The sequence below is a fragment of the Leopardus geoffroyi genome, chromosome A2 (assembly GCF_018350155.1).
Source record: "Leopardus geoffroyi isolate Oge1 chromosome A2, O.geoffroyi_Oge1_pat1.0, whole genome shotgun sequence".
Taxonomy (NCBI): Eukaryota; Metazoa; Chordata; class Mammalia; order Carnivora; family Felidae; genus Leopardus; species Leopardus geoffroyi.
Window position 1 is genome coordinate 65,615,552 of NC_059331.1, and position 26,828 is coordinate 65,642,379.

General features: G+C 50.1%; 1 protein-coding gene across 19 annotated transcripts in view; it reads left to right on the forward strand.

The window, feature by feature from the left end:
* IKZF1 (IKAROS family zinc finger 1) overlaps positions 1–26,828 on the forward strand; it is a 100,048-nt gene that overhangs the window by 17,438 nt on the left and 55,782 nt on the right. For all 19 annotated transcript variants that reach the window (XM_045494266.1, XM_045494264.1, XM_045494262.1 and 16 more), the window contains one exon: positions 5,142–5,261. In XM_045494266.1, the coding sequence (XP_045350222.1) occupies positions 5,142–5,261 (120 nt within the window). The remainder of the gene's footprint in view (positions 1–5,141; positions 5,262–26,828) is intronic.

Sequence of the window (26,828 nt, forward strand, 5' to 3'; positions counted from 1 at the left end):
TTATAGGCTTTATATCTACTATCTTGCTATCTTTAAGGTCTGTTTGCATTTATGTCTCTCAGACACATTCTTTGATTCTGAAACAGGAGTACAACAACAGAAACAACAGAGGGGGAGAAAAAAAAAGATTGGCTCTTGGAAGCCTCCCATTGGCCTGGGGAAGCGGGTCCCACCCAGGATTGCCAGAGGCCTCAGGGAGAGGGAATTAGCTTGTCAAAAAGGCAGGATGTTAAAAACTTCCATAGGCGAAGAGACCCTTTCATTGTTTCTGATTTCTCTTGGGTAACTTCTTTTCTTTTTAAGTTTATTTGTTTATTTTGAGAGAGAGAGTCCCAAGCAGGTTCCAAACTGTCAGCACAGAGCCTGACGCAGGGCTCAAACCCACAAACCATGAGATCATGACCTGAGCCAAAGTCAGACGCCCAACCGACTGAGCCCCCCAGGCACCCCCGGGCTCTCCCTAACTATAGGGCACTTGTCATTCATTCTTTGGGCAAAGTTTTTTTTGGTTTTAGTTTTGGTTTTGGTTTTGGTTTTGGTGTGTGTGTGTGTGTGTGTGTGTCTTCCTTCTTTGGCAATCTTTCCAAAATATTTTTATGGCTATGCATTATTTTTTGCTTTCGTTTCTAAGGGAAGAAACAGCCCATGGGAGAATAGGGATGGTGAGCCCTGTATCCATACCTCATCTCTGTCCCCAACTGTGGGACCTGAGACAGGTTTCCCGCCTCTTGGACCACCATAGCATCCTCTGCAAAATGAGGGATGTGAACCAGTTGCCATTTAAGGGTCCTTGGGCTCCTATGACCCTAAAGATACTTTGGATGTCTTCTTAATGGTCTTTGTAATGTTTGTTGGAACAGGGAAAGAAATATACTCCACAGGCATACATAATCTGCTTAGGGAAATGAGCCTCATATACTGAAGTGTGTGAGTGGAAATGTGCCTGATAGTAAATCACATTGATTGAATGTCTACCTCTAGGAAACACTGCCCCAAGCATTCTTCTCTTTCCAACTTTACACGCACCCGGTGGCGAAGATACAGGTACCATTTTCTTTTCCTTTTTTAAAAAAATTTTCTTAACATTTGTTTTTGAGAGACAGAGAGAGACAGAGCGCAAGTAGGGGAGGGGCAGAGAGAGAGGGAGACATAGAATCTGAAGCAGGCTCCAGGCTCTGTGCTGACAGGCTGGCAGCAGTGAGCCTGATGTGGGGCTCGAACCATGAACCGTGAGATCATGACCTGAGCTGAAGTTGGATGCTTAGCTGGCTGAGTCACCCAGGCGCCCCCCAGCTACCGTTTTCAATTTGCAGAGCTGAGACTAGAGAATTTCAGTGAGTGACCAGAAGTCTCACAGGAAGCCAGGCAGTGTGCTGGGTTGCAAGCTTGTCCACTATTCAAGACTTGGGAATCTATATTTTGAGTTTTTATTTACTCTCAGGAATTACATTCCTCTGGGTCATTGTATATAAAAACCACTCTTGGGCGCCTGGGTGGCTCAGTCGGTCAAACGTCTGATTCGGCTCAGGTCATGATCTCGTGGTTCATGAGTTCGAGCCCTGCGTCGGCCTCTGTGCTGACAGCTCAGAACCTGGAATCTGCTTCAGATTCTGTGTTTCCCTCTCTGTGCCTCTCCCACTCTCTCTCTCTCTCTCTCTCTCAAAAATAAACATTTTAAAAAATTGAAAAAAAACACTCTTGCATTCATGAGGTGGGGAATCACAGACCTTTGTTGGATGAATTATAATCTACCTGAGAAATTAAATTAACTGGCTTCTGGTAGGCAAATTAATACAATTTTCTCATCTAATTTGCCCAAAACACTTCTCACAGATTACCTGTGCTTTATTTAAAGCAGAAGCAGTAGGAAGATTGAATATAAATTGGTAAGAAGTTTCTTTCATTTTTCTAGCAAAGTGAAATTATACTTCCCCTCCTAAATGATTCCATGAAAATAATAACCGTCCTGTGGACAGTTTTATGTGCCCTTGTGTCTCTGAGCGTGAACTTAGGAGAGGTACAGGCACTTGGCACGACACGGACCTTGTGTTTCTGTGGCTTGCTGACGTGTGCAGAACAGGTTCCCTAAGCTTCTTGGATAGATTAGCATTCACACACATTATTTTTCCATCTTCAACCAGCCGTGGGAGATAGGCCAAAATCAGGTTTTTAGCCTCATTTTACTGTCTTGAAGGGGTGACTTATGCCATGTTTCTGTTGGGATGATATCCTGGTTCAAGTGACTTCTGGTCACCCCACCTTAATGTTTGGGATGTGTTGACCTAATGACCTTAGTTGTGTACCTTTTATTCTCCTCCCGTGGTTTTGCGTTTTAAATGGCTAACCGGGCAGATTTGGTTAAAAGCGACCCACACAAAAAGCTTTGCTTGACAGGAAGGCTTTCACAAAGTGCTAAGTGTTCATCATAGAAACCTCCCACAGGGAGAGAACCTAAGGACCATTGGGCACAAAGGATCGTGGGAGTGATTCATGTCTTAGCGGCCGCCCAAACTTTGGGGGCTTTTAGGCGACTCGGACCACCTCTTGAAAACTCTCAGTGAGTGAAGGCGAGTCCAGGCCGTGTGAGAGCAGAGCCCTCAGAGGGGAGGTGAACATATCCCCCTCTGCTCGCCACCAGGTCTGACTTTGTGCGCCACTGTATACACCAGGGGTGGGTGTTTACTGCGCCTTCTCCCCAGGTCGTCTGTTCCGTGTAGAACCATCATCCCCACTGCTCTCTTGGTGGCATTTTCTCCCCCATGCAGGAAACAGTGGGAGGGCTGAGACTCAGGATGACGGGCACTGGAGAGCTGGCATTTCGCTCAGTGCCGGAGCCCGACCAGACCCACAGAACTCATAGGGGGAGCATCTGTTACATGAGCGTCTTCAGTGTCGTGTGGTCAATCCTGTTCCCCAATAAACAGAGCAGTTAAGGGACCAAAAGAGTCATCGAGAGTTACTTGCACGTCCTGTAGCATCAGAGACCGTGTTCCTTCATTGGGTAAGTCCTGATTCTTCTTCTGAGAGCATCATGGGATATCTCAAAGGGAGGTATCACGGAGAAGATAAACAGGTGCATAATGATTAGTTCCTCAGCCCCCCACGCCCACCCCACGATAATGACAGCTGGTTAATCACAAGGACACACGTGCGCACCGCCTCGCTCAATGTTATACACATTTAACCTTTGGGTCCGTTGGTTCAGCCAGGGGTCTCCACCGTCTGTTCTGGGGAGTTTGTCAGGAAGTCTTTGAGAAGGCAGGTGGCCTTCCAGCCTCCCCACCCTTCAGTGTCCCCACTTCACACGCAGAAGACTGGTTTTGTATATCGAAGTTCCGTGTAAGATCCGTCTTAGGAAAGAAGGAGGAGAAGGAAAAGGAAGAAGTGGAGGAGGAGGAAAAAAGGAGGAAAGAGAAGGAGGAGGAGAAGAATTGTCCTCTGACCACCCCCTGCCGTTCTCAGAGTTTGAAAACCATTGCTCTTGGCTGTCATAAGGAGAAACCAGTTATCAGCTGACCCGTTTCCCTCCCGCATTCTCCTGCTCAATGGAACGCACCTGCCCTCCGTTTCTCTTTGGCTTGCTGTTTTCTTGGGACATCCTCGCAATCCCGCCCCATCGTTAACGATTCGGGTTGTACTGGCTCTCCAGACACACCCAGTAATGCTCTGAGTGAAAACATGCTAACTGCAGCGACCACAGCCAAGCTGGAGGACTCAGCCACGATGTCTTCTTCCTAGCCGTGTTTTCTGGGTCCCGAGCGTTTGTGTGCTCTGCGAGGATGTCCTTCGCCTGCGAAGCCAGGTCACCAGCCCTGCCAGTGAATGTGTAACCCCCGCCTTCCACTTTTCTGTTAACCTCCTTGAAGGTCTTCGTCTCCACCGGGGTCCTGCAGCCACTCTGATGGGTTATTTTGCATCAGCGTCATTTCGTGCATGTGGTCTGTGTTGCCTAAGCCAGTTTTAAGTTGTGTCTAGAAGATTGGAAGGGACAGGTGCTTCAGTTTCAAGAGAAACAAGAGGGTTTTCTACCAGTCATGGCTTCCCAGCGCTGGGTTTCTGGCAGTCGGAGGGGAGGGTGGGTTCCCCAGTGGGGGAGCCTCTGGTTAAAGGTAATTCTAATAGGGTCAGAATAGATCTAGCCATCCTGTAAAACCCAATTTCGTTTGCTGAGTCGTACTTGGCAAAGGAGAAGCGACTTTTCAGTTGCGCGGATCCTTTTGCTGTGTTTCAAAGTAAGAATTCCACGGAGAGAATCGTGGTCCCAGGAGGCATTGGATTCCCTATTCCTTCTCTTTCCAAGCCTGCACTCCCCGCCAGGTGGAATCAAATCAGGCCACTGGCAGAATATTCCCTGGCTCTCTAAAAGGCAGTGAACAGCACCAGCACGTGTACCTCTGAGCAAGATAATCAGTCAGCTGACCTTTAAAACAAATTAATAGGAAGGTGGGAAGAAGCCTGATTGTGGGAGGGTAGGTTGGAACCAGCTTACAGGAAAGAATGTGAGCTAGTCTTCAAAATGTAGATGCCTGAGCACTGAGTGGCTCAGACAGTTGGGCATCTAACTCTTGATTTCGGCTCAGGTCATGATCCCAGGGTTGTGGGATCAAGTCCCACATCGGGCTCTGCACTGAGCATGGAGCCTGTTTAGGATTCTGTCTCTCTCTCTCCCCCTCTCTCTGCTCCCCCCCCCCCCGCTGCCCCCTCTCTCTCTAAAAGAAAAATAAATAAGTAAATAAATGAAATTTGAACGTAGGTGCCGTTGGACCCACGCGCAAAACTTCCGGGAGTTTATACTGTGATGATTGTTGAGAGCATGTGCAAAAGTTGGCCACTGGGATGTTCATCACGGTGTCGTTTAAGAGGAAAAAAGATGGAAAGCCACATACATTCAAAAAGAGAATAAAGGATGTAAATAAATCCTAGTGTGGCCATGCGATGGGGTATCACACAGATGTCCTAAATAAGGCTGTGGAAGTCTGGTCACTGGCATGGAGCAGTGATCGTGAGAATGTCTGAAAAGTACCATTGATTTGGGTGGACTAGACCACCCCATATTATCCATAATATAGAAATCTATGTAAATCACCACCCTCAGCAGTGACCACGACCCCAGACACTCAAGCTGCTACTTGCCTCCCCAGGGAAGGAAAGTCCCCCAGTGAGTGACACTCCAGATGATGGGGACGAACCGATGCCCGTCCCCGAAGACCTTTCCACCACGTCTGGAGGACAGCAGAGCTCCAAGTCCGAGAGAGGAGCGGGTGAGTCGGCCGGCCGGGCGTCCCATTGGCGGGCTGTGGCACACTCTGTTCCCCTACCACCTAGGTCCCTTTGTCTCCTTCCACAGTCCTTGGTCAGGCGGTTGGGATCATCTTACCTGCCGTTTCCCCTCAACCACCATGTTAGGAAGACGTGGGGTAAAGGTCACCAAGGTGGGGCCCTCATGTGTGCAGGAGGACAGACAGGTCACCGTGGCCGTGACACTCACATGCAGGGGCCAAAGAGCACAGTGGGAGAGCACCCCACATGGGGGCACATCCATAGTGCTGTCTCCTGCCTTCGGGGTGCCGCAGAAATACCCGGTTTTATGGGCTCTAGTTAGTGACAATTATACATTGTATGCATTATGGCAGTAGGGTGAGTTAGCGTGAGAGCTTCGGTTTAGAAGAAACCAAGTCTGCCCATTTTATGTTGACCCTCTCAGCTGCGTGTCTTAAATGCCAAATTTAATGCAAAATAGAAAATTTTAAATGTTACAAAAAGCCTTTTGTCACATGCCTTTTCCATAAAGAGGTTTGGAAGTTTCCACAGTCCCTGCCATGGTTAACTTCCACGTTACAGTTCACGTTTGGAAAGTCCGGTCTCCCCTCTTGGTTTTATAGAACGGAGGTCCCAAGAAGTTCAGCAAAATAACTGAGGTCCAAAACGGAGTCAGAATCAGACTCAATTTCTAACTCAAAGACTAGTTTTCACACTTTATACCATGTTCTCACGAGATAATGAGTCAACAGTTCCCTAGAATACCTATTTTCTCTTTCTTTTCTGGAAGTAAAAAAAAAAAAACAAAAACAAAAAACTGTGATATTGAGAGCCATGTATTTACACAAAAGAGTGTCACGTAGGGGACGCAGGTGGAAACAAGGAGGCATGGATCCCATGTGGAGAGGCTCTGGAAGCACCCACAGCCGCGGACGGCGATGTGTGTGAAGGTCTCGGGGTTCTGGAAACCACCGCAGCTATCCTTCTATAGGACATCCTGATGTAGTAACCAAGAAACGCATTTTGTGTTATTTCCATGTGTCTTAGAAACCAGGAAGACTCTGGGTGTAAGGGTTCTTTTACAGAAAAAAAATAGGTACACAATTCATGGTGCAAACAGACAAGGATAGTGGCCAAATCCATTCGTTCGAGATGAACCAAGGAAACAAGTACATTTATGACGTATTTTTCCTATTAGACTATGGCCACTGGGCGTGGGGGAGTGGGTGGGAAGAGAAACAGTTCTGGATTTTCCACATCACTTCTGGGATTCCCAAAGTTTGGACACAGAGGAGCCCGCTGCTTTGTCGTTGACACATTTATTTTTAAGATCAAGTCGTGTTGGTGTATCACGTACAGTGCTAGCTAAGCAGTTCCTTTGAAAACACATTGACATAAGTCAAAAAGCCAAATTTCAAGCCAGTGGTGGCACACATGTATGATGAGGATTTACAAAGATGGCACCCGAATAGCTAATGTTGGGGACGGCCCTGCATCGCACCCCCCACCCCCACCCCGTCCTGCCGTCCTGGAAGCAGCCAGTGAGGTGGGTACTGTTCTCTGCACTTTGGACTGTGGCAGGCGTGTGCTCTTGACCTACCTGGGACACAGAGGAAATTAGGTGGCTACGTTGCCACCAACCGTTCCAATGAACCCGGAGCCCAGACATCAGCATCAGGACTCTGAAGTCGTCGTGGGTTAACCAGTGAACACTCCCTGCTTTCTTCGCCACTGCCCCAATAGTTGGCTGATTCCCGGAGAGCAGAGGACAGCATGGAATGTACTTGGCATAGGTCAATACATACTCCTTACAGGTGCCTTCACGATATTCTAGATGCACCTCTTGTCAGATTCCAGTTGCTGGAGACCTTTCCCTACTACGAGGCCACCAGGCCGCTGGCGGGCACTCCTGACTCCTTCCCAGGCTGGTTCGCTTGGCTGAGGCTTGAGCTCTAGAGACTAGTGTGCCCTGGGTAGGTGTGGCGTGGAACTGGGGCTGGTCCGTGGTTCCCTGTGGTCTCCCGCCAGTGGTCCCTTGCCACGTGCGACAGGATTTTCATCTGCTTCTCCTAGTGGGATGAAGTTTGTGACAGATGAATTCCAGAACTGTAAAATTTAAGACACCTGGAAAGCCTCTCTGGCTTGGCTTGTAAAGAGTGGTCGCTGTAGCCATAACAGGGCCAGGCAGGGAGAGCCATTTGAAGGGGGGTGCCGAGACGCCGTTTCGGAAAGCCAGGGCTCCCCTGGAGGGGCTAGAGGTCAAAGCCGGTTATGGATTGCTGCCAGGAAGCCAAGAAATGCAGAAGCTTGGAAGCCGCTCAAATGCGCAAGAGGGGAGGGGTCTGAGGAGCAGTTAGCGAGAGCAAGAATTCCAGAAGACCAAGCGCAGGGAGGCATCGAGGCAGTCGGTTATTCTCCGCGGCATCTGAGTTTTAGAAACCATGCTTTAGGATTTTTGTAGGAAACCAACTAGCATTAGCGTGTGCTGATAGGTTGTTTCTGGAAGTGACTTGTCATACGTGGCGTTAAACAAATTAAGTGTGCAAGTGGCAATAGGAGATGATGGAAAAAAAACCCTGGGGGGTTGTAGATGGGAGGATGGGGGAGGTGCGTTTGAAGCCCTGTGTCATCAGCTCCACGGGAAGAAGCCAGAAGAGCAGAGGGGTGTTGGAGGGCAGACAACAGGAAGTGAGAAACAGCCCCTCCCTTCACCGAAGGAGTGAAGTGTCTTTGTTGAGCGCTGGTCCCATAGAAGGAGTGGCAAGGGGTGGCGAGGGCCGGTGGCGCAGGGGGAAGGCTGCAGAGTCAGAGAGGATGCTTCTCACGTCCAAAGCCGAGCCCTTCTCGCGGCCGGCCGTGTGCCTCTGGCCAGACTTTCACCACCTTGGAGCCTGTTTCCTCATTTTCAAGAGGCAACAGCGGTGAAACTCATCTCATTTCCAGGGCTTCTAGGGTTACATGAAAAAATAGAAACCTACTTTGCTGAAGACGGAGTGGCAAAGGCAGAACGTAAAAAGGACAGTTAAAAAGCAGAAAAAGGAAGCAATTTGTGCAAAGCAGATCTTGTAAAGATTGATGAGACAGAAAGACCGCCCTGTGGCTGGTCTGCTGGAGGGAAGGGAAAGAGAAAACAGGTAACGTTTGGGGCCCCGAGGACAGAAGGACAATTTATTGATAATAATAAAAAAAATTGACCCAAGGAATAGGTAAACTGAAAATAGAACCCAAATAGAGGAATTAGAAGAGAGCTCGGGGGCGCTGGCCACTGCCCGACCCAAGTGGACGGACAAATGGCCAGATGCCCTAAAGGTGCAAACTCTTCGGCGATAGTGGCCCCCTGGCAGGTCTGCTTTAAGAGAGACCATGGGCCGTGGCTTCCAGTAATGTTGCCCTTCAGGGGTAGACACGTCGAATCTCAACCCTAGTCTCAGACAAATCGGTGGGGAGTGGTAGAAACCAACCCCGCCCGGTGGAGAGAAGTGGCAGCCCTAATTTTTTTTAAAAAACTGTTTTAAGTTTATTTATTTATTTTGAGAGAGGCAGAGAGAATCCCAAGCAGGCTCCGTGCTGTCAGGGTGAAGCCCGCTGTGGGGCTTGAACTCATAAAATGTGAGGTCATGACCTGAGCCAAAACCAAGAGTCAGGTGCTTAACCGACTGAGCCACCCAGGCACCCCAGAGGTTCTACATTTCATTCCTTCACCCGGTGTTGGAGGAACCCTGGAGGACCGTGTAGAAATATGGCCTCCTGGATTAAAGTGACAGAGAGAGAGAGAGATGGGGACCAGATGTCAGAGGAGTATGGCTACAGCTCTTACGTGCCTCCATTTTCTTCTGGGCCCGAGTAAGAGGAAACAGAGACGTGAAATGTAACTTGGAGAATTGAAGTTGGACGCAGAGGAGAACTTCCGGGCGGGGAGGGATGTCGTCTTCTTCATGGGACAATAGCTTCTGCTTCTGAAGTGGTCTCTTTAAAAATGAGAGAAGTCTCACCTCTCTGAAGTGGTTGTGTGTGAAAGCACGTAACACAGAGCGTGTACTCAGTGACCGCTTCGGGCAACCCGACGTGTACCCACTTCACCATGGCAGCCAGGCGAGAGATGTGGAAAACTGGGGCTCGAGATTTCTTCTAGGGGCTTTTGAAGGCGTCTTGCGTAGGAATGATGGCAGGGATTAGCATCCAACAAGGCAGATAGATAGCCTTGCGCAGAAAGAAACTACAAGCTTCCCTATTCTCCACCTTTATTCAGTGTCCCCTCGCCTCTTCCTTCTTTGCTGCCTTGTCCTCCCCTCGTGTGAACAGGGTTCCGAGTCCCGACGTTAGGCACGGGTCCTCCTCAAGCCCTAGGGTGCTTTGGGGGAGCGCGCAGGCCTGGAGGGGGGCCCTGGCCTGGGGTGGGAGGCTGGCTCCCTGCCAGGCAGGTGCGGGGCACAGAGGAGGCCCCTCCCCTGTGAATGGAGAGGGCTGGAGGGGAGGCAACCCTGGAGGCCGGAGCAGAGGAGGAAGGGAGGAACCAGAGTCAGGGAAGAAAGATGGGAGTAGAGATGGCTGTCCCTGAAGAAGACAGTCAGCAAACGTACAGCAGTTGACTCAGTAGAAGGCCAAAGACTGGAGACTGACGGGGGTTGCTGAAGGCTTGTCCCAGAGGGCTTGGCCACGTGAGCAGATCGTGGGGATCCAGTCACTCTCCAGTTACTCTGGGCCTGAATGTGGGGCAGGAACGTGTATTTACGCATGCCGCTGCTTCCTTCTGGAAGGTGTTTCTCTTGCACTGCTCACTTGCATGACCCACCCCACCCCAGGGCCGGTGCTTTGTTTCAGAACCTCTCTCCAGTAGGCAGTGTGTCACGTCCCAGGGTGGTGCTTGGAGCCCAGCTCTGCACCCCCCGGGGTGGCCTTCTCGAAGCTAATCTGGCTTTCCATCGAGTCCCTTGGACTACGGTTTGCTGCTTCACACGCTGGCAAAAATGGAAAGAAAAAAAAAGGAGAAAAAAATTCTAGATTTTTTCCCCTTTCCCTTGAATCCAGGAAAATGATCAAGGACGTGAAGACATAAATTTTCTTTCTTTTTTTTTTTTTTTTTTTTATGTATGCAAAGTAAAAATCCCTTCACTGCGTCATGAGTTCGAGGACAGATTTGGAAGAGTCACATGCTTTTAATTGGTCCATCAGGGTGCCCAATCTCACCCTTCGTTTTCAAGTTTAGGCAGAATCCCAAGGCAGCGCCAAGAGGTGGCTGCGTGCCTGGAAGGCTTCTCGGCAGCCCGGGGACGAGGGGGACATGGTGCAGAGAGTTTTTCCCGATGGAGAGAGAAAGCAGTGGCTTTGGTCTAATTGGAGATTGGGCGCCGGCTTTTGAGGACGGATGCTATGCCTCCTTATCTAATCAGCAGTTAGAGGAAGTTGTTTTTATCTGTGAAATGCATCTCCTCTGAACCGATAAACCCCAGTTTGGTGAGGGAGGAAAATTATCTAACAGCATCTGAGCGCTGGCTGCAGCCGAGCTCAAGCGCCTTCAGATGGGATACACCCTTGCGAAAGCAGTCCCAAGGCCAGAAGCTGCTTGCACGACTCCTGGTGGCTGGCTGGCTGGGTTTGTGGGGTTCATTGTCCTTTGACGCAAAACTGAAAGCCTGTCACTTGGATTCTTGTTCACCTCGCCGTGCGTTCCGTGCAATGGCTCCAGTGGTGCAAAAGCGTAAGATTCTGCATGACTCCCCTGTGGCTCACTGTCCCCGTCTCGGAACGCCTCGCTGAGAGGGACGTGTTGTCCCCAGGACGTTTCCAAGCCCCGATGATTGCAGTCGGAAAGACTCCCATTTTCCTGAAACTCCCCAAACATGAGAGGTGGCCTCATGAAAGTGGGTTTGCCTCCCCCGCCCAAGACTTTCAGGGTTTCAGAAGAGCGGCTGGTATAGAACACGTTCATTGCTTCCCGTTGGAATGTGTTTTCGTCACCCCTGTGTCGTTGGCCAGTGCAGAGCACTGAGGCTCCGTGGGGGTCTCCACAGGATGCATGGCTTGTGGCGCCCCGGAGGAGGGCAAGTGACTGTGTGTGATGCCAGCATCATCTTTTACTGTGTTTCCTGGGGATGGGCAGGACCGGACCACACACGTTGAAGAACATTCCTTGGAAAAAAATGAAACTGCGGTGTGTGTGTGTCTCCTGTGTGGTGTTTGACAAGAACTCACAGTTCCCCTGGAGGAACATCTCTGGGCTGGGACTCCATCCCTGGCTCTGCTGTGTCCTTCCTTGCTGGCCCTGGCAGGTGGATTCACACCATTCCTGTCCCCAGCAGCTGACAGGACTCACCCTGCCCACCACTGTCATGTGGAAACCACGGGCCAGGCGGCTCACAGGTGGACGGTCATCCACAGAGGCCACTGCTGGGTAATCGCTATCTTTCCGTCCACCGGGCTCGCCGTGAGATGTTCCGCGGCACCTGGATGGATAGGCGTGTGCCGGTGGCACCTCGCGGCCGGCGACTTTGCGGGGAGACCCTAATACGAGTGACCTCCCCCAAAGCTCAGCGTCCTTAAGAAATGAGGCAGAGGGGCGCCTGGGTGGCGCAGTCGGTTAAGTGTCCGGCTTCAGCCAGGTCACGATCTCGCGGTCCGTGAGTTCGAGCCCCGCGTCAGGCTCTGGGCTGATGGCTCAGAGCCTGGAGCCTGTTTCTGATTCTGTGTCTCCCTCTCTCTCTGCCCCTCCCCCGTTCATGCTCTGTCTCTCTCTGTCCCAAAAATGAATAAACGTTGGAAAAAAAAAAATTTAAAAAAAAAAAAAAAAAGAAATGAGGCAGAGAGAGCAGGACATGGTCAGTCTAACAAGGCCCTTAGATTCCCAGGCCGAGAGCAGGGGACAAGGAAGAGTCCAACCCGGACTGGACAATGTGGGAGCGTTACGCTGCCTCCGTGGAGGGGCACCGGTCAGGAGCGTGTGTGGGGGGATGTTGGGCTGCTGTGCTGCTCTGTTCTGTCCTGTCCCATATGGACTGTCCGGTGAGGGCCCGTATGGACTGCATGTGCGCACGAATAAATGCCCACAACGTCCCGGAGGTTCTCAAGGTATGATCCAAAGCAGGGCCGCCACGGGAGGCTTCCCCTGCTGGGTTGACTTTGGGATTTGTGCGGATACCATTGATGCTGGCCTAGTTGTCTGCTCAGACCTCGGCTTCTCAGATCTTAGGACCTCCCATTCAATAACATTTGTGCCGACAGAGCCCTTCGTTGTGCCGAGTTGATGCCATGATGCCAAATGCACCGGGGGTCGTGGCCAAATGCACCACAGTGATGCACAGAAAGGAAGGGAAGGAAGGGATCCACAGGGATGCACAGTAGGGAAGGAAGACTTGCTCCTCGCTGAGCTGGGCGGAGGGGAGAGGAGGGTTGGGAGGACTCCCCAAGTAGAAGCTGGAGCAGGTAGGAGAGCTGAGCCACGTTGGACTTGAGAAACAGTGGTGGCTGGGTAGAAGGCAAGAGCGCGGGTGAAGAGGCTTCCTCCTGGGAGTGAGGCGTGATGCTCGGATGGGACCCCTCCCAGAGTGACAGTCTGGGGGATGATCGTGCCGGATCTGTGTGCTGGAGAGAGCCCTGGGGACAGTTGACAGGGAGACGCAATGTGTGCCAGAGTGTGAAAGCTGCAGCAGAAGGAGGCAGGGCGGTGGCCGCCATATTTGTGCATCACTCAATGTGGAACATGCAGGAGGTGACTGCAGCCTCCACCTTGATGACTGGAAGGAGGTCATTCCCCTGAGCGGAATGGGAATACATGGGGGTTGGGTCAACTAGACATGTGATGGCAGTTGGTAGCCAAGGAACCTTCTGGAAGGCAGGATGGGTGTAAAGGAGGCATATTATTGTCTAGGAGAGAAGGCAAGGAAGGAGGCAGAGAATGAGCTGTTGGATTCAGGTGAAATTTCTAGAGAGAAATATGGTGTAGAAGCCACTACGAGAAGTGATATCGAGGGTGAGAAGGGTGAGCAGTGCTGGAGAACGGGGCCTTTGGGAGATCAGTGGTGGATCCCTGAAAATAGCTCAGCAGGACGGAAGCCTGAGCCCAAGCATCAGGGAGCACTGGTGAGCAGAGGGTAGGAAGCCTGCCCTACCTGCGGGTTGATCTGTAGGAGGAGAATATGAATGTATATTTGAAGGCCAATAGGAAGGAGCAGGTGGAGAGGAAGGATTAAACTAGAATAGCCCAAGGGGAGGGCCCAGGGGAGGTAGGCTGAGCTATCCTGGGCTCTGCCTTGGCCACATCCAGGCCTGCAGCATGCTCCCCGTGGCCTTCTCCCTCACTGCCCTCAGTCTCCATCCAGAAGCGCCGGAAAAGAGGGCCTTCCTTGAGCCCACCCTGGATGGTATCACCAGTCCGTACCTCCCTACCCTGCTGTTGTTCCCAGCACTGCCTGCCACCACTCAGAAAGAAAGCACTCCTCTGGGATTTGCTCAGTCTGCACCCCCAACACCTGGACCTCCCATGCACCGAGTAGGCCTGCGGGGCGTGTACCAAATGAGTGCAGGGAACGGGGCAGTTGCTCTCTCAGGTAGGACCCCAGAGAGAGGAAGTGAAGGGGAAGGAGTTAAAGGCTTTGTCTGAATTCAGGGTCCACCCTGTGGATTATTTTAGGTCGCTGTTTCTCAGTGGCAACAGTTGGTATCCGGGGCAGAGACGCCTTCCTTGGCTGAGACTGTCCCTCCCGCTGGGGGATGTGAGCCACTGGTGTCACACCTGACGATAAATGTCTCCACACATTTCCCAGGCGAGCCCCTGGATTCAAGCCCTGCCCTCGAGCCTGAACACGTCAACCCCACACAATTGAGCACATTCACTGGGGCAACTTTGGGCTGATGAATGTAGTCAGTAGGTTCTGGAACCTGACTATGCATTTCTTTTACAAAAGGAATTCCTGTAGAAAAACTGGGCCACAGATGGTTGAAGAACTCTGCCCTTGGCGTTTCCAACCATGCTTCATGTCTCCAAAAGTGCGTGTTCACTTTGCAAAGTTGCAGGGGTGCCTGGGTGGCTCAGTTGGTTAAGCGTCTCATCTGGGCTCAGGTCATGATCTCGTGGTCCGTGAGTTCGAGCCCTGCGTCCGGCTCTGTGCTGACAGCTCAGAGCCTGGAGCCTGCTTCAGATTCTGTGTCTCCCTCTCTCTGTGCTCCTCCCCTGCACTCTCTCTCTCTCTCTCTCTCTCTCTCTCTCTCAATAATAAACATTAAAGAAAAATTTTTAACAAACAACAAAAAAGTTTCCTTTCACAAATAGAAATCAGTGTTTATCTTCATTTTATTCTGACAAATTCAGGATCACATCGTACCCAATCGATTTACCCAAGGCAATAGATTTGTGTGCACCAGGGTAGATAGATCAACAGCATTTTATGTCCTAGGTGGTCCGGTCCCAATTTCATTTTCTGCTCTGTTCCATCTGTGTTGAAAGAATACCGAGCTCTGGGCATAAAACAACCAACCGACATTTCGTTAACTTTCCTCCTATATGGGGTTTCAGAAAGAAATGGAAAAAAAAAAAAAAAAAGGTTTTGAGTTGTGGTTACCACTCGCCACCTGTCCTCCTATCTGGTTAGGACATTTTCTGATTTGGGAAGTGTAAATATAACTCAAAAAAAAAAAAAAAAAAAAAAAAAAAAAAAACAAGCTTCCCCTCCTTTTATGCAAAAAGTAGAAAGGTTTAAGCAGAGCAGAGCCCTAACCATTGCCTTGCAAAGTTTCCACAGAACCATTTCAATTAGATGAAAAGGCTCAGTGAGGCTGGCAGCCCCAGGAAGCCGTCTTACTGGTTCCACAGCTCAACAGTGGTTGGGGCCAGGCTACTGTACCTGCCAGATAAGCCCTGCGTTCTTCCAAGTCTAAGCAGAAACTACAGGGCACGCATTACCACAGATCTGCTCAAACCCTCAGCCTGTTAGGATTTGGGGGTGGCGGGGCAGGGAGCGGTTGACAGACTCGTAGGGAACTTAGAAAGTATGTTCAAGTTCGTGGTGTGCCGGGGCCAGCGGGAACATACCAACTGTTAGAGGCTCAGAGAAGCTTCCAGGCTCGGGTTCAACTGTTGGTAGCTTGAAGCCCGCTGCGGTTGGAAGGATTTCCACCACAGAAATCGGCAAGTGCTACGAATTAGGGCTTTTTTTTTTTTCCTTTTCTTTTTTGAGAGCTGGTTTACCTGCGCGCCACTGGCTTAAGTTCTATTTTAATGTCATCCAGCTGCAGTGACATTCGAAAGCAGGAGATGCTTTGGTGGAGCGCTGTGGGGACAGGAGCCGGTGTTTGTGGAGCGGGTTATGGAAGAGGGGTGAGGGGAAAACACGAGTGCGTCCAACCAAAGGGTTGGTTCCGGGTGACTCTGCCGTTGAGGTCACAGCCTGGAAACGTCACACAGAGCTGGCCTCTCTGTATTAATACACAGAATGCCCCCCTCGCATGCTGGTTTTGTTGCTGGGAGTGTGATTAGAAAAGCATTTCCGTGGGGCATTCAGTTGGTTAAGCATCTGACTTCAGCTCAGGTCATGATCTCGCGGTTCGTGGGTTCAAGCCCCGCGACAGGCTCTGTGTGAACAGCTCGGAGCCTGGAGCCTGTTTCGGATTCTGTGTGTCCCCCTCTCTCTCTGCCCCTCCCCTGCTCGCTCTCTCTCTCTCTGTCAAAAAAATGAATAAATATTTTTAAAAAAAGCATTTCTGTGCCTAACCGATGAGATATTTTTATTCCTCTTGCTGTTATTTTGGCTTGAAGGGCTTTCAAACGAAAGCAAGGCTTGTCCACGTTACAGGAATAGGTGACTGCATCACAGTGACTTTTTTCCAGGAAAGCGTCTAGCCTCACCAAATCCTTCAAAACTCGGGATTGGGTTTCTGAAAAGAAAGTTTCGGTGACTGACTCTCTTGGATTACATACAACCCTGAGATGTCTGTACAGACATCTGGGGGTTGACCCCTTCCATTGTCCTTGGGCATGCAGTGGCTTCAGTAGGGAGACTTTCTCAGCAAGGGCTCGGCCATATGCAAGCAGCTGGGGACATTACCAGAGGCAAACCCGACTGTCCCAAGCCCCGCGGACGCTCTTTGCAAGTTCCTGCCTCAAAGCACCTGCTGGGTGCTGCAGTCCCATTAGCCAAAGAGCCCTCTGTGCCCTACTTAGGGGAGGGAGCGAGCTGCAGGGACCTTTGAGCTGCGGGCCTTGGGTGTGTCTCTGCAAGGCTGCCTGCCAGGAGAGTATTTCCCCCACAGGGGATGTGGCTGCAGGCTGTCGATTTCCACTGAAATCACCCAGGCAGGATTCCGGTGAAGCCCTGAACATCCGGTGTCTTTCCCCACCAGGCGGGTGCGATCGATGGAAGGCCTCCAGCCAGCTCCCTGCTGCAGAGCGCGTGGCAAAGGTGGCCATTCTCTTTTTCAGAACGAAATCCTGCAGAAATGGGAAAAGAACTTTTTTATGACGGCCCGGCAGGCGGCTCGACGATTCTTTTTTGTCTCTTCTTGGAGCCCGGCAGAATCATCCTGCTTTCACAATCGCCACGCTGTGCAGCGAGCGATCTAGAACCCCGCCAGGGCCCCCAGAGCGCTCAGATGGCCCGGGTTCGCGCCATCGTGTTCCATAATGACCATTAACGACTCTCTGGTGTGGCCACCCCTTATTTCGTCCTGGAGTCGCAGGGGAATCTGTCTTCGGTGAAATTCACGCTCGGTAGAGAAGGCTGTGGTTTTGAGTGAAGTGGTTTTAACCCCGAGAAGATAACTGAGTTATTTTGTCACTGTAAACACTACCTAGACTCACAACTGCAAAGCAGTGCCATTGTCGCTAATAAAACAGTCCCCATGCTGAACTTTGGAGCTGCCAGCATTAAAAGTTCTGTGTTTGTCTTCCTGTTTCAGTAGGTGTTTCTACAGGTTTTTTTTAAATAGGCTCCATGCCTTGCGTGAGGCTCGAACTCACGACCCTGAGATCAAGAGCTGCGTGCTCTTCTGACTGAGCCAGCCAGGACCCCTCGCTGGCTGTTTTTTTTTTTTTTTTTTTTTTTTTTTTTTTTTATTACTGACAGGGTGTCTCCTAAAAACTCATCCTTAAGTTGAGGCTTCCCTGGACGCACACACAGCACGTGCACACAGGCATACTCTCTAGGTGTCCCGTGTGGCTCTTTCCAGTTGGATCCTGGGCAGACAGCCGGGCTCTGTGCCTTCTGACACGTGCCAGCTCTCAGTCCTTGTCTGGGAACAGGGGTATCACAGATGAGTAAGAACCTGCATCCCTGGAATGGATTCGTGAAACGTAGGAATCAGATGTCCTAGGGCAGCACTGTCCAATGAAAACAGCATGAGACCCACAGCCATAATTCTCAATTTCCCAGTAGACTCATTCAAAAAGAAAATGGCGCAGGCGAGATCAATTTTAATTTACCTGACTGGACGGGGCACACCCCAAGTATCCTTATTCGAACACGCACTCAACATAAGCCATCGTTAGTGAGTACTGGACTGTTCTTTGGCCCTAGTCTTTGAACTGTAGTATGTGTTACACATACGACACATCTCAATTCACAGTGGCCACATTTTGAGCACTCAGAAGCCATCTTGGCCAGGGGCCACCCGCTGGATGTCCAGAGTTCTGGAAAGGGCTGTGCTACCTGTCATAGAAAACCTTTTCAGATTGATCCTTGCTGAAATTTAGCCAACAGCTGGTCATTTACCACCGCTCCAAAGTAGTGTTTAAGTCAGTTTTCTCTTCAAAACATTTTCTCAATTGTCCTCCCCAATTAAGGTGAAAATTTGCTTGTTTTGGCTCTTCCGTGTTGGGCCCCATTTGATTTAGAGAAAATCTAAGTCCAGTCCAATTTTTATGTCAGTCTGGTTTATTTTATGTAGCTCTGTCTTTTTTTTTTTTTTTTAATATTTATTTTTGAGAGAGAGAGAGAGAGAGATAGAGAGAGCAAGCAAGCAGGGGAGGGGCAGAAAGAGAGGGAGACACAGAATCCAAAGCAGATTCCAGGCTCTGAGCTGTCAGCACAGAGCCCGAAGCGGGGCTCAAACCGATGAACTGTGACATCGTCACCTGAGCCGAAGTCGGACGCTCAACTGACTGAGCCACCCAGGCGCCCCAGCTCTGTCCTCACTGGAGATGACTGGTCTGCCTCTCATGAAGTTCTCTAAAATAACGAGAACAGGGCAGTCTGTCAACGTGCAGAAACCAGTTCGTTTTCCAAAGCCGAGTGACTGAGTTCCGTACAGACAGAAATACAGTCCTTTTTGTTTTGACGGGTTTTTTTTCTTTTTTCTTTTTTCTTTTTTTCTTTTTGAAATGAGGCAATTGCTTTATAGACCTGAAGCACATTCCACGAGCACACCATTTGAGGACAGGCATAAAGCTTCTAAGACAGACACCATCGCATCTGTGAAATTGTTTGCAAAAATTGGGGACAATGAAGCTTCTCAATAACTTCCTAAAAGATACTGCTGCAGCCTGATGAAGCGATGGGAGCAGAGGTGGTAAAGGGAAGGCTTTTTTATTTCCTTTAGTAGGAAGGGCAGCAGCAATCTGCCTTTAGGGAAGCTTGAGGTCCCCCTTCAGCACCCATGTCCCGAGAGCCCGGCCAGGGGGTGCTCGGGCGCCCGACCCTGCCTCGCTGCGTGCAGCCCAGACCCCAGCCTTCCTGTACGAGGACGCCACGTGCTTACTAATTGCTGTCCTTCCTGCATTTCGGGAGACAGCGTGTCCTCCTGTGGCTGCTGTGTTTCCTGAGCACGCCAGGACCCACAGAGTCACAGATTCAGCCTTGTGGCTCTGATTGTCCTATTCCTATCTGGTGATCCTTTTTGCTTTCTTCTCTGCCTTTCTTCCCTTCCTTTTTATTTTCCTTCTTTCTTAATTTCCCCCCCCTTCCTTCTTCCCTCCCCCTTTCTTGCTTTTCTTTTCTCTTCCTCTTCTTCCCTTTCTCCCTTCCTTCCTTCCCTCTTTCCCTCTTTCCGACCTTCCTGCCTTCCTTTCTTTGAACATTGATCTTGGTACAGTTTCATCAGAATTCTGTTCCTTGGGTCCAGGGACCAGTGGCTGAAACCTTTTGCCCAGGAATAGACCATTTCAAGAGGCCAGAGGCAAGGCCACCCCAGGTACCCTCGGGTCCCATGCATCTGTGTGGTAGGTAACTGAGAGTCAGAGCCACACGAGTCTCCAGGTCACTAACTCTTGCTTTTTGCTGCTTGTTCAGCGAATTAGACAGGGGTTACCTGCCATCAGTTAGGGCGCGTCTGGGCGGTTCAAGTCGGTTGGGCGTCTGACTCTTGATTTCGGCTCGGGTCATGATCTCCTGGTTCGTGAGATCGAGCCCCACATCGGGCTCTGCCCTGACAATGTGGCTTACGATTCTCTCTCTCTCTCTCTCTCTCTCTCTCTCTCTCTGCGCCCATCCCCTTTGCTTTCTCTCTCTCAAAAAAAAAAAAAAAAAAAAATCTTAAAAAAAAACCCACCAAATTTTAATTATAAAGCAGTGAGAATTGTTTTCAGGGCTGCCATAAAGGTTCACCCTAAAAGAACTCCTCTGGACGATGAGTCTAGCTTATCGTAGAAGGTTTTGAAGCAGAAGGTCTGGGTTAAATCTGGTCTCTCAGCCTCACTGCAGCCGTGACGCGGGGCAGACTAACCACCCACTACCTTCATGTGCAAAGCACACTGAATGCGTCCTGCGGTTTTCCTAATTGCAGAGTGTGGAAAGTGCTGTTTTAAAAGTGTGTTAACCTGGGGGCGCCTGAGTGGCTCAGTCAGTTAAACTTCCGACTTTGGCTCAGGTCATAATCTCACAGTTTGTGGGTTCGAGCCCCGCGTCGGGCTCTGTGCTGATGGCTCGGAGCCTGGAGCCTGCTTCGGATTCTGTGTTTCCCTCTCTCTCTCTGCCGGTTCCCTGATCACACACTCGTGCACACGCTCTCTCTCTCTCTCTTCTGAAAAATAAACATTTAAAAAGATGTTTATTTAGGGGCGTCGGGCTCTGTACTGACAGCTCGGGGCCTGGAGCCTGCTTCGGATTCTGTGTCTCTCTCTCTCTGCCCCTCCCCTGCTTGCACTCTCTCTCTCTCAAAAATAAATAAACATTAAAAAAAAAAATTTAAAGTCTGCTAACCTACCTACCTGGGTTGGAAGGGATGAAAATTTGCCACATGTTTACCATATGTATTTCCTCACGGATGGATGGATAGATGGATAAATGGATGGACGGACGGACGGACGGACCACGCCCTTTGCCAACCTCCATGTTCATGTCTCTGTCCCTTCCGGTGGATCTTGATGATGTCATTGGGTCATGTTTAGAAGCTCCTTCTCTTTACACACGGCCAACCCGTGCAGTCACATTCTTTGCCCTCTAGGAAGCGTATTTTAGAACTCCCAGAATGTTTACCTAACTTCCTCTAAGCACGCCTAGAATTCTTTCACTTTTTCGACACGACAGGCACAGAAAGCGTAAAGACACCTGTGGTGCAAGGCTTAGCATCTGGTGTAAGCTGCCCGGGGTTGGGCGGGGGGGAGGGGCTACTGTGCACCTGCCCACGGGGTTCAGCTAGACTGCGAGACCCTCACAGGCAAGTAAGCGTTTCCCCTACGGTTTCTTCCCCGTCACAGAACACAGTGTGTGGGTGGGGGGGGGGGGGGAAGGAGAAACATAACCAACATCCCACCTTACAGAAACGCCAAGTTCGGTGTATGGCGAAAACCCTCTTCAGGCTGTCTTTTCGTGAGCCTGGCCGCAGAAATAGAAAGTCATCTCGGCGGGGAGCCGAAAGAGCCAATGTTGTAACCATCCAGTAAAAACAGTTAGCAGAAGGAAGGGAGCCCTGCTTCACAGCTGAGGGAAAAATAAGACGTGTCATCTCAAAAGTTAAGTCAGGGGCGCTTGGGTGGCTCAGTTGGTTAAGTGTCCAACTTTAGCTCAGGTCATGATCTCGTGGTTCATGGGTTCAAGCCCTGCGTCGGGCTCTGTGCTGACGGTTCGGAGCCTGGAGCCTGCTTCCGATTCTGTGCTTCCCTTTCTCAGCCCCTCCCCTGCTCGTGCTCTGCGTCTCTCAAAAATAAAACAAAATAAAAATTTAAGTCAAACGTAAATGGGAAAAGATGAGGGAAATGAGCCTTTTCAGTTTTGCTGTGAGATTAGGGTTTGCCTTGCCGTCTAGAGTCTTCGAAGATAACCCCCTCTGTCCACCCTTCAGGGGACAAATAATCTGAATTAACGGCATCTTGGGATCTCAGAAGTAATTACTGGGTCCTATACCGAGTTATCATCTTATCAAGATGTTCATAGGTGTATACTAAGAATTTATTCTATCCTCTCCAGCCTTAAAAGCTAAAAATAAATCTGAGTACTTACTGATATGTTGTTCAATACCATATTGTCTTTAACGTGCAATCACTGAACATGTTACAGGCTGAGAGACTAGATGTCATGGGCATCAGGCCACATGAGAACTGGCTCCCGCAAGGCGTTCAATAAACTGTCTACACCCCCAGGAAGCCCGGGCACCACATAGGATGGTAGGTTTGAAGCTAAGTGATTAGCCCAGGTGTCGAGTGGCATCGGCATCCCAGCATGCAGGGGAACAAGCTGGAGGTGGGACTGAGTGGCTCCAAGGATCAGTTCATAAGATAAATGCTTCCTAAGTACCCACTTTGTCCCAGGCAGCCTGTCAGGCACGAGGGCCACCAAGACAGAAAAAACCCACGGGCTCTGAGAGCTTACCTTCCATGGCAAACAGGAAGGACACGATTGAGTAGAGAGAGGAAAACAGTAAAATAGTAAGAAATTATAGAGGGGCGCCTGGGTGGCTCAGTTGGTTGAGCATCCAACTTCGGCTCAGGTCACGATCTCACGGTTCGTGGGTTCGAGCCCTGTGTCGGGCTCTGTGCTGACAGCTCGGAGCCTGGGATCTGCTTCCGATTCTGTGTCTCCCTCTTCTCTCTGCCCCTCCTCCACTCCCACTCTGTCTCTGTCTCTCAAAATAAATAAATAAATAAATAAATAAATAAATAAATAAATAGATGGAATTTTAAAAATTATAGAAATAAAATCTAGAATAAACGATCTTCTTGTCTCATAGACAGTTCTGCCCGGTTTTGAACATCTGCTACAATATTCAGGTTGATGCATTAAAGTTCCTGGCTGCTCTTGTCAGGTGCACTGACTGCTAGGTCACTGTACCCCGAGTGGAAAGGTGATTCAGAGCCTCTGCACGGGAAGGAAACAAGGAAAGTTTAGGAAAGTTTCTGACGCCTCCCTCTGCCCCCCGACCCCCACCCACCGAGCGAGCTGCACGCCATGCGTTTGATCACTGCCAGGCTTCTGCTGTGCAGTGGGACCCCCTCCCATAAAGCATTCCAGAAGGAAGGCCACTGAGCTAACAGGAGCCCAGCACATAAGTCCTTCAGCATTGTTGATAGGGAAAGGGCCAGCCCATTTGCATGTCTCCCGGGACAGCCTTAGGTTGACGCTGATGATTAGCAAAGTCGTGAAATCAAATCTGCTTGTATCTAGAGCCACACTGGCAGTGAGTTATGGGGGCCCTTCTGGTCAGTGAGTTGTGGGGGCCCTTCTGGTCACTGAAGGCAGCCATGCTCAGCCCTCTTAACACCTCGTCCTCCTGGCTAACGTTTCCTGGGTCCCTCCAAGTGGGATGAAATCAACACGATACTACATTTGCTTCACTTCCTTTGAGGGTCCCCCCACCCTTCCCCAGACATTGGCTATGTGCCCAGGTCCTTCCCCAAACTCGGCACCCGGAGGGCCCTGCCGGCCCTGGTCACTGCCTCTGGTGAGCTCACCTTTGTCCAAAGCTACGTTCGCCCTCGGGATGTGATGGAAGGTAGCAAGAAAGCTGTGTAGTCCTGAGGGACTCGTGGTCTGTAAAAACGTGGCTATTAAACACGTTTTCCAGGTTTTTGAATTTGAATATTCTAGTTCTGGAGGGCAGAGAGCCTAGTGGGAACAGAACCTTCCTTGCACAGGGCCCGGCTCCTCCAAATGCAACGCGTTTACATGCAGGCAGCTGTGTTAGTTTTCGTGCAGCCACAACCCCTGTCAACTGTCAACTCAGAAGGCGTGCGTGAGTTTCTCGGACATAACTGCTGAGGCATTGCCCGGGATATTTGGATCTCAGAGTAGGATCAGGCATTTATCACTGTCTTGTTCAGTGGGGTGTGCTTCCCATCAGCCTGCTAAGTTCTTGGAATGCCAGACGTAGGTACAGCCATGAATAAGACGGCTTCTTCCCTTAAGATGCTCCTCTTACGGCAACTTCGGGAGAAGCCCACCTGAAAACGTACCCACCCCCCCTTTATTTTTTCCTTTTCATCATTTAGATAATCTGTGGGGTTTTTTTTAATTAGAATGAAATCGGGGGGCGCCTGGGTGGCTCAGTCGGTTAAGCGTCCAGCTTCGGCTCAGGTCATGATCTCCCAGTTGTGGGTTCGAGCCCCGCATTGCGCTCTCTGCTATCAGCGTGCAGCCCGCTTCGGATCCTCTGTCCTCCTGTCTCTCTGCCCCTCCCCCACACTCAAAAATAAATAAAACTTTAAAAAATAAAGGATGAAATTGACATAGGGGGGCTCAACCATTGCCAGCTACGTTTTTGCAAGTTCTTTAAAAGGAACAAAATTCACACCAGGCATCAAAGCAGAAAAATACGCCACTGTTTCCACCGGGACGGTCTTGAATCGGTTCATTCCAGGCAAAGCCAGTCTTGCACACACCTGTGTCCGTCAGGCTTTTCATGGAGTTTAATTTTTACTTTTGTAAGTGGAAATGTTATCATGTTACCTGCAGACAAATGGGTCTGTCCCTTCCATCCAGGATTTCCAAGCTCAGTGTAAATGTCCAACTTCAGGAAGTTGAAGCAAAAGGGAAATCAGATAGAAAGTGTGCTTTACAATGACAGCGACATGGATGGCTCTCCCCGTGAGGGTTCAGACAAGTCCTCGGGGTCTGTGCCCAACAACGTCACGCTGCTGTGGTGAATGCATTTTCCTTCCCACGCTGCCAGCATTTTGGGTCAGGAAGGCTCACGTTCCAAGCTCCACAGACAGACGGGAGATCAAAAGGAGGGACGTTTTACCATGATCAAAATGCGAAGTATGTTCTTTATTTAGGAAGAGCAAAGAACATCCCTGTGATAGATTCCCCTGTGATACGCCAGGGACACTTCCCCGAGAATTCCCGTTTCAGACAAATCTGCAGATTGCCCATCCGCGGGCCGCACCTTTCGTAGTAGTAAATAGGCAGAGAAGTGGATTGTGTTTGGTTGGTCAGGAAGACGATTCTTTGAAGTCTTCACTTGGTGTTCCTGGAAATAACACGGCTGACTTTTCAGAACCCGTGGAAAAGAGCATATGAGTCCCAGCCACAAAAGAGAATTGCTGAGAAATGATTTCATGAGATGCCCTCTAACTTGGCTGTTAGCAAAATTCTCACACGCACACACAAATGAGTGTGGGATGTGTGCGTTGAGGAACAGTTATTTTTGGCACACTCTTTGAAGTAAAACATCTCTGTGAGGTGCTGCTTCCTCATCACTACCCAGATCAGAGCAAGAACGTGGTGGGTTCGAAACCATGGACGTCACAGCATACTGACTCCGAGGCTCCGCCCACTGGAGAACCAAGCCTGGCCACCATTTTGTTTCTGGGATGAGCAAATTGAACCAACGGCTGTGCCATGTGTGGTGGAATGCTGGCCGCTCTTCTGAACACAAACATGAGAAAAAGTAAATAAATGCAAACAGAACTGGAGACAGTCGGTACAAAAGAATTCAGTAAGCGGATTGTTATCTTACGCAGTGATGGTGCCCAGTGGTTGAACACAACACAGCAGACTCATGTGCTGAAGATGCTAACAGCCTTTGCTCTTAACTCATAACGGATTGGAGGGAAGTAGAGCACAGTGGTGGTGGTGACGTGGCTTATCCAACTTAGTCCTCACAGTGCTTTCTCTGCTTTGTAGGTGAAGAAGGTCCCCGTGCCCAGACTGTCTAAAATGGCAGTGGGCACTTGGGGTCATTGGGCCTCCATCTTGAGCTCATGGTTGGTTATAAAATTAGTGAGGTCAACTCACTGATCTACAAATCACACGACCCGTGTAAACTCAAGTTCTCTGATTCTAAGTCTTGCGTTCTTTGGGCGCTGTGTTGCTATCATTTTTTATGTGAAGCCTGTGTGTTTATGATCTTTGTTACCATCCAAAGAGTGATATTAGCTGACTGATATAATGAAACATCCTGAAATTCTAAATGGCGTTAGGACACTGGTAGAAAAGTTCGATTGTGATATCTGCCGGCCAGGCTGGACCATCCTTGGAACATTTGTTGCGCACGTTGTGAGGAACAAAGAGGGTGAGGGAGGCACACTGGGGGGACTTCCTCGGGGAGCAGGACACACAAAATGCTGCAGTGGTTGGAGGTACCAAAACCCACAAACAGAGAAGGAGCAAAATCAGTGTTTTTTTTTCAATTGTATTTAATGTTTATTTATTTTTGAGAGAGAGACAGAAATAGAGCACAAGTGAGGGAGGAACAGAGAGAGGGGGAGACACAGAATCTGAAGCAGGTTCCAGGCTCAGAGTGGTCAGCACAGAGCCCAACGTGGGGCTCGAACTCATGAACTGTGAGATCGTGACCTGAGCCGAAGTCGGACGCTCGACCGACTGAGCCCCCCAGGCGCCCCCGATGGAACCTATGTAGGATATTAGAAGACATGATGTGTATTCTATCCCTTCAAGCACAGGTAGAATTTTAGAGATGGATGGGAGAAAGGGACAGGTTGGGGGGGACACAACTGAGGGCCAAGGAAGTGCCATGGCAACCGGGTTTCTGAGTGGGCTCAGGGGAGATTCTGGGAGCAGGGCTGACCTTGGAGAAGGCCTTCAGTGGATGTGTTCCATAGGCAGTCATGGCCATGGGTGTGGGGAATGGGAGGAGTCATGGGAATAGCATCCCCCCAAATGAATGCCAATTTCAACCATTTCTCCTCTTGCCTTTCGTGTTTTCCCCTACCTGAAACCCAGTCACATTTAGGGCATTAATGCGTATATTTTAAGTTATGTTACAGAATCTGTAGGAAATCAGGTGGGCAGATAGGGACACCCTCCAGGCAAAGGTTGAGTCAAGGCTTTGGAAACAAGACAACGTATCCTATTTATTTTCCACATTGGTTCAGAAAGCAGCAAGTTTGACAATACGAAAGTTAGGTTCAAGAACCCATGTGAGAAACAAATGAAATGACCCCCAGGCCTGTTGAGGTGTCTGAGCAGAGGTGTGAGAAGCAGTGGCAGTAAGGGGGTGGTCCCGGGGCGGGGGCAGGATTTGAGTCACTGTCAGTGACCATGTGGCCACATGCTGATGCCCCCTACTCAGAGGAGCATGGTGAGAGATCCTGGGATGCATGGGGAGCAGTTCAGGCCTTCTCTTGCAGGGCGCAGCCACCAAGGTGGGTCTGTGCTTCCCAAGAAGACAGCAACATCCATACCTCCTTACCACTATCATATCCCGTTAATTTGCACGGCACGGATGCCATATTTGGGAACTGGGTGAAC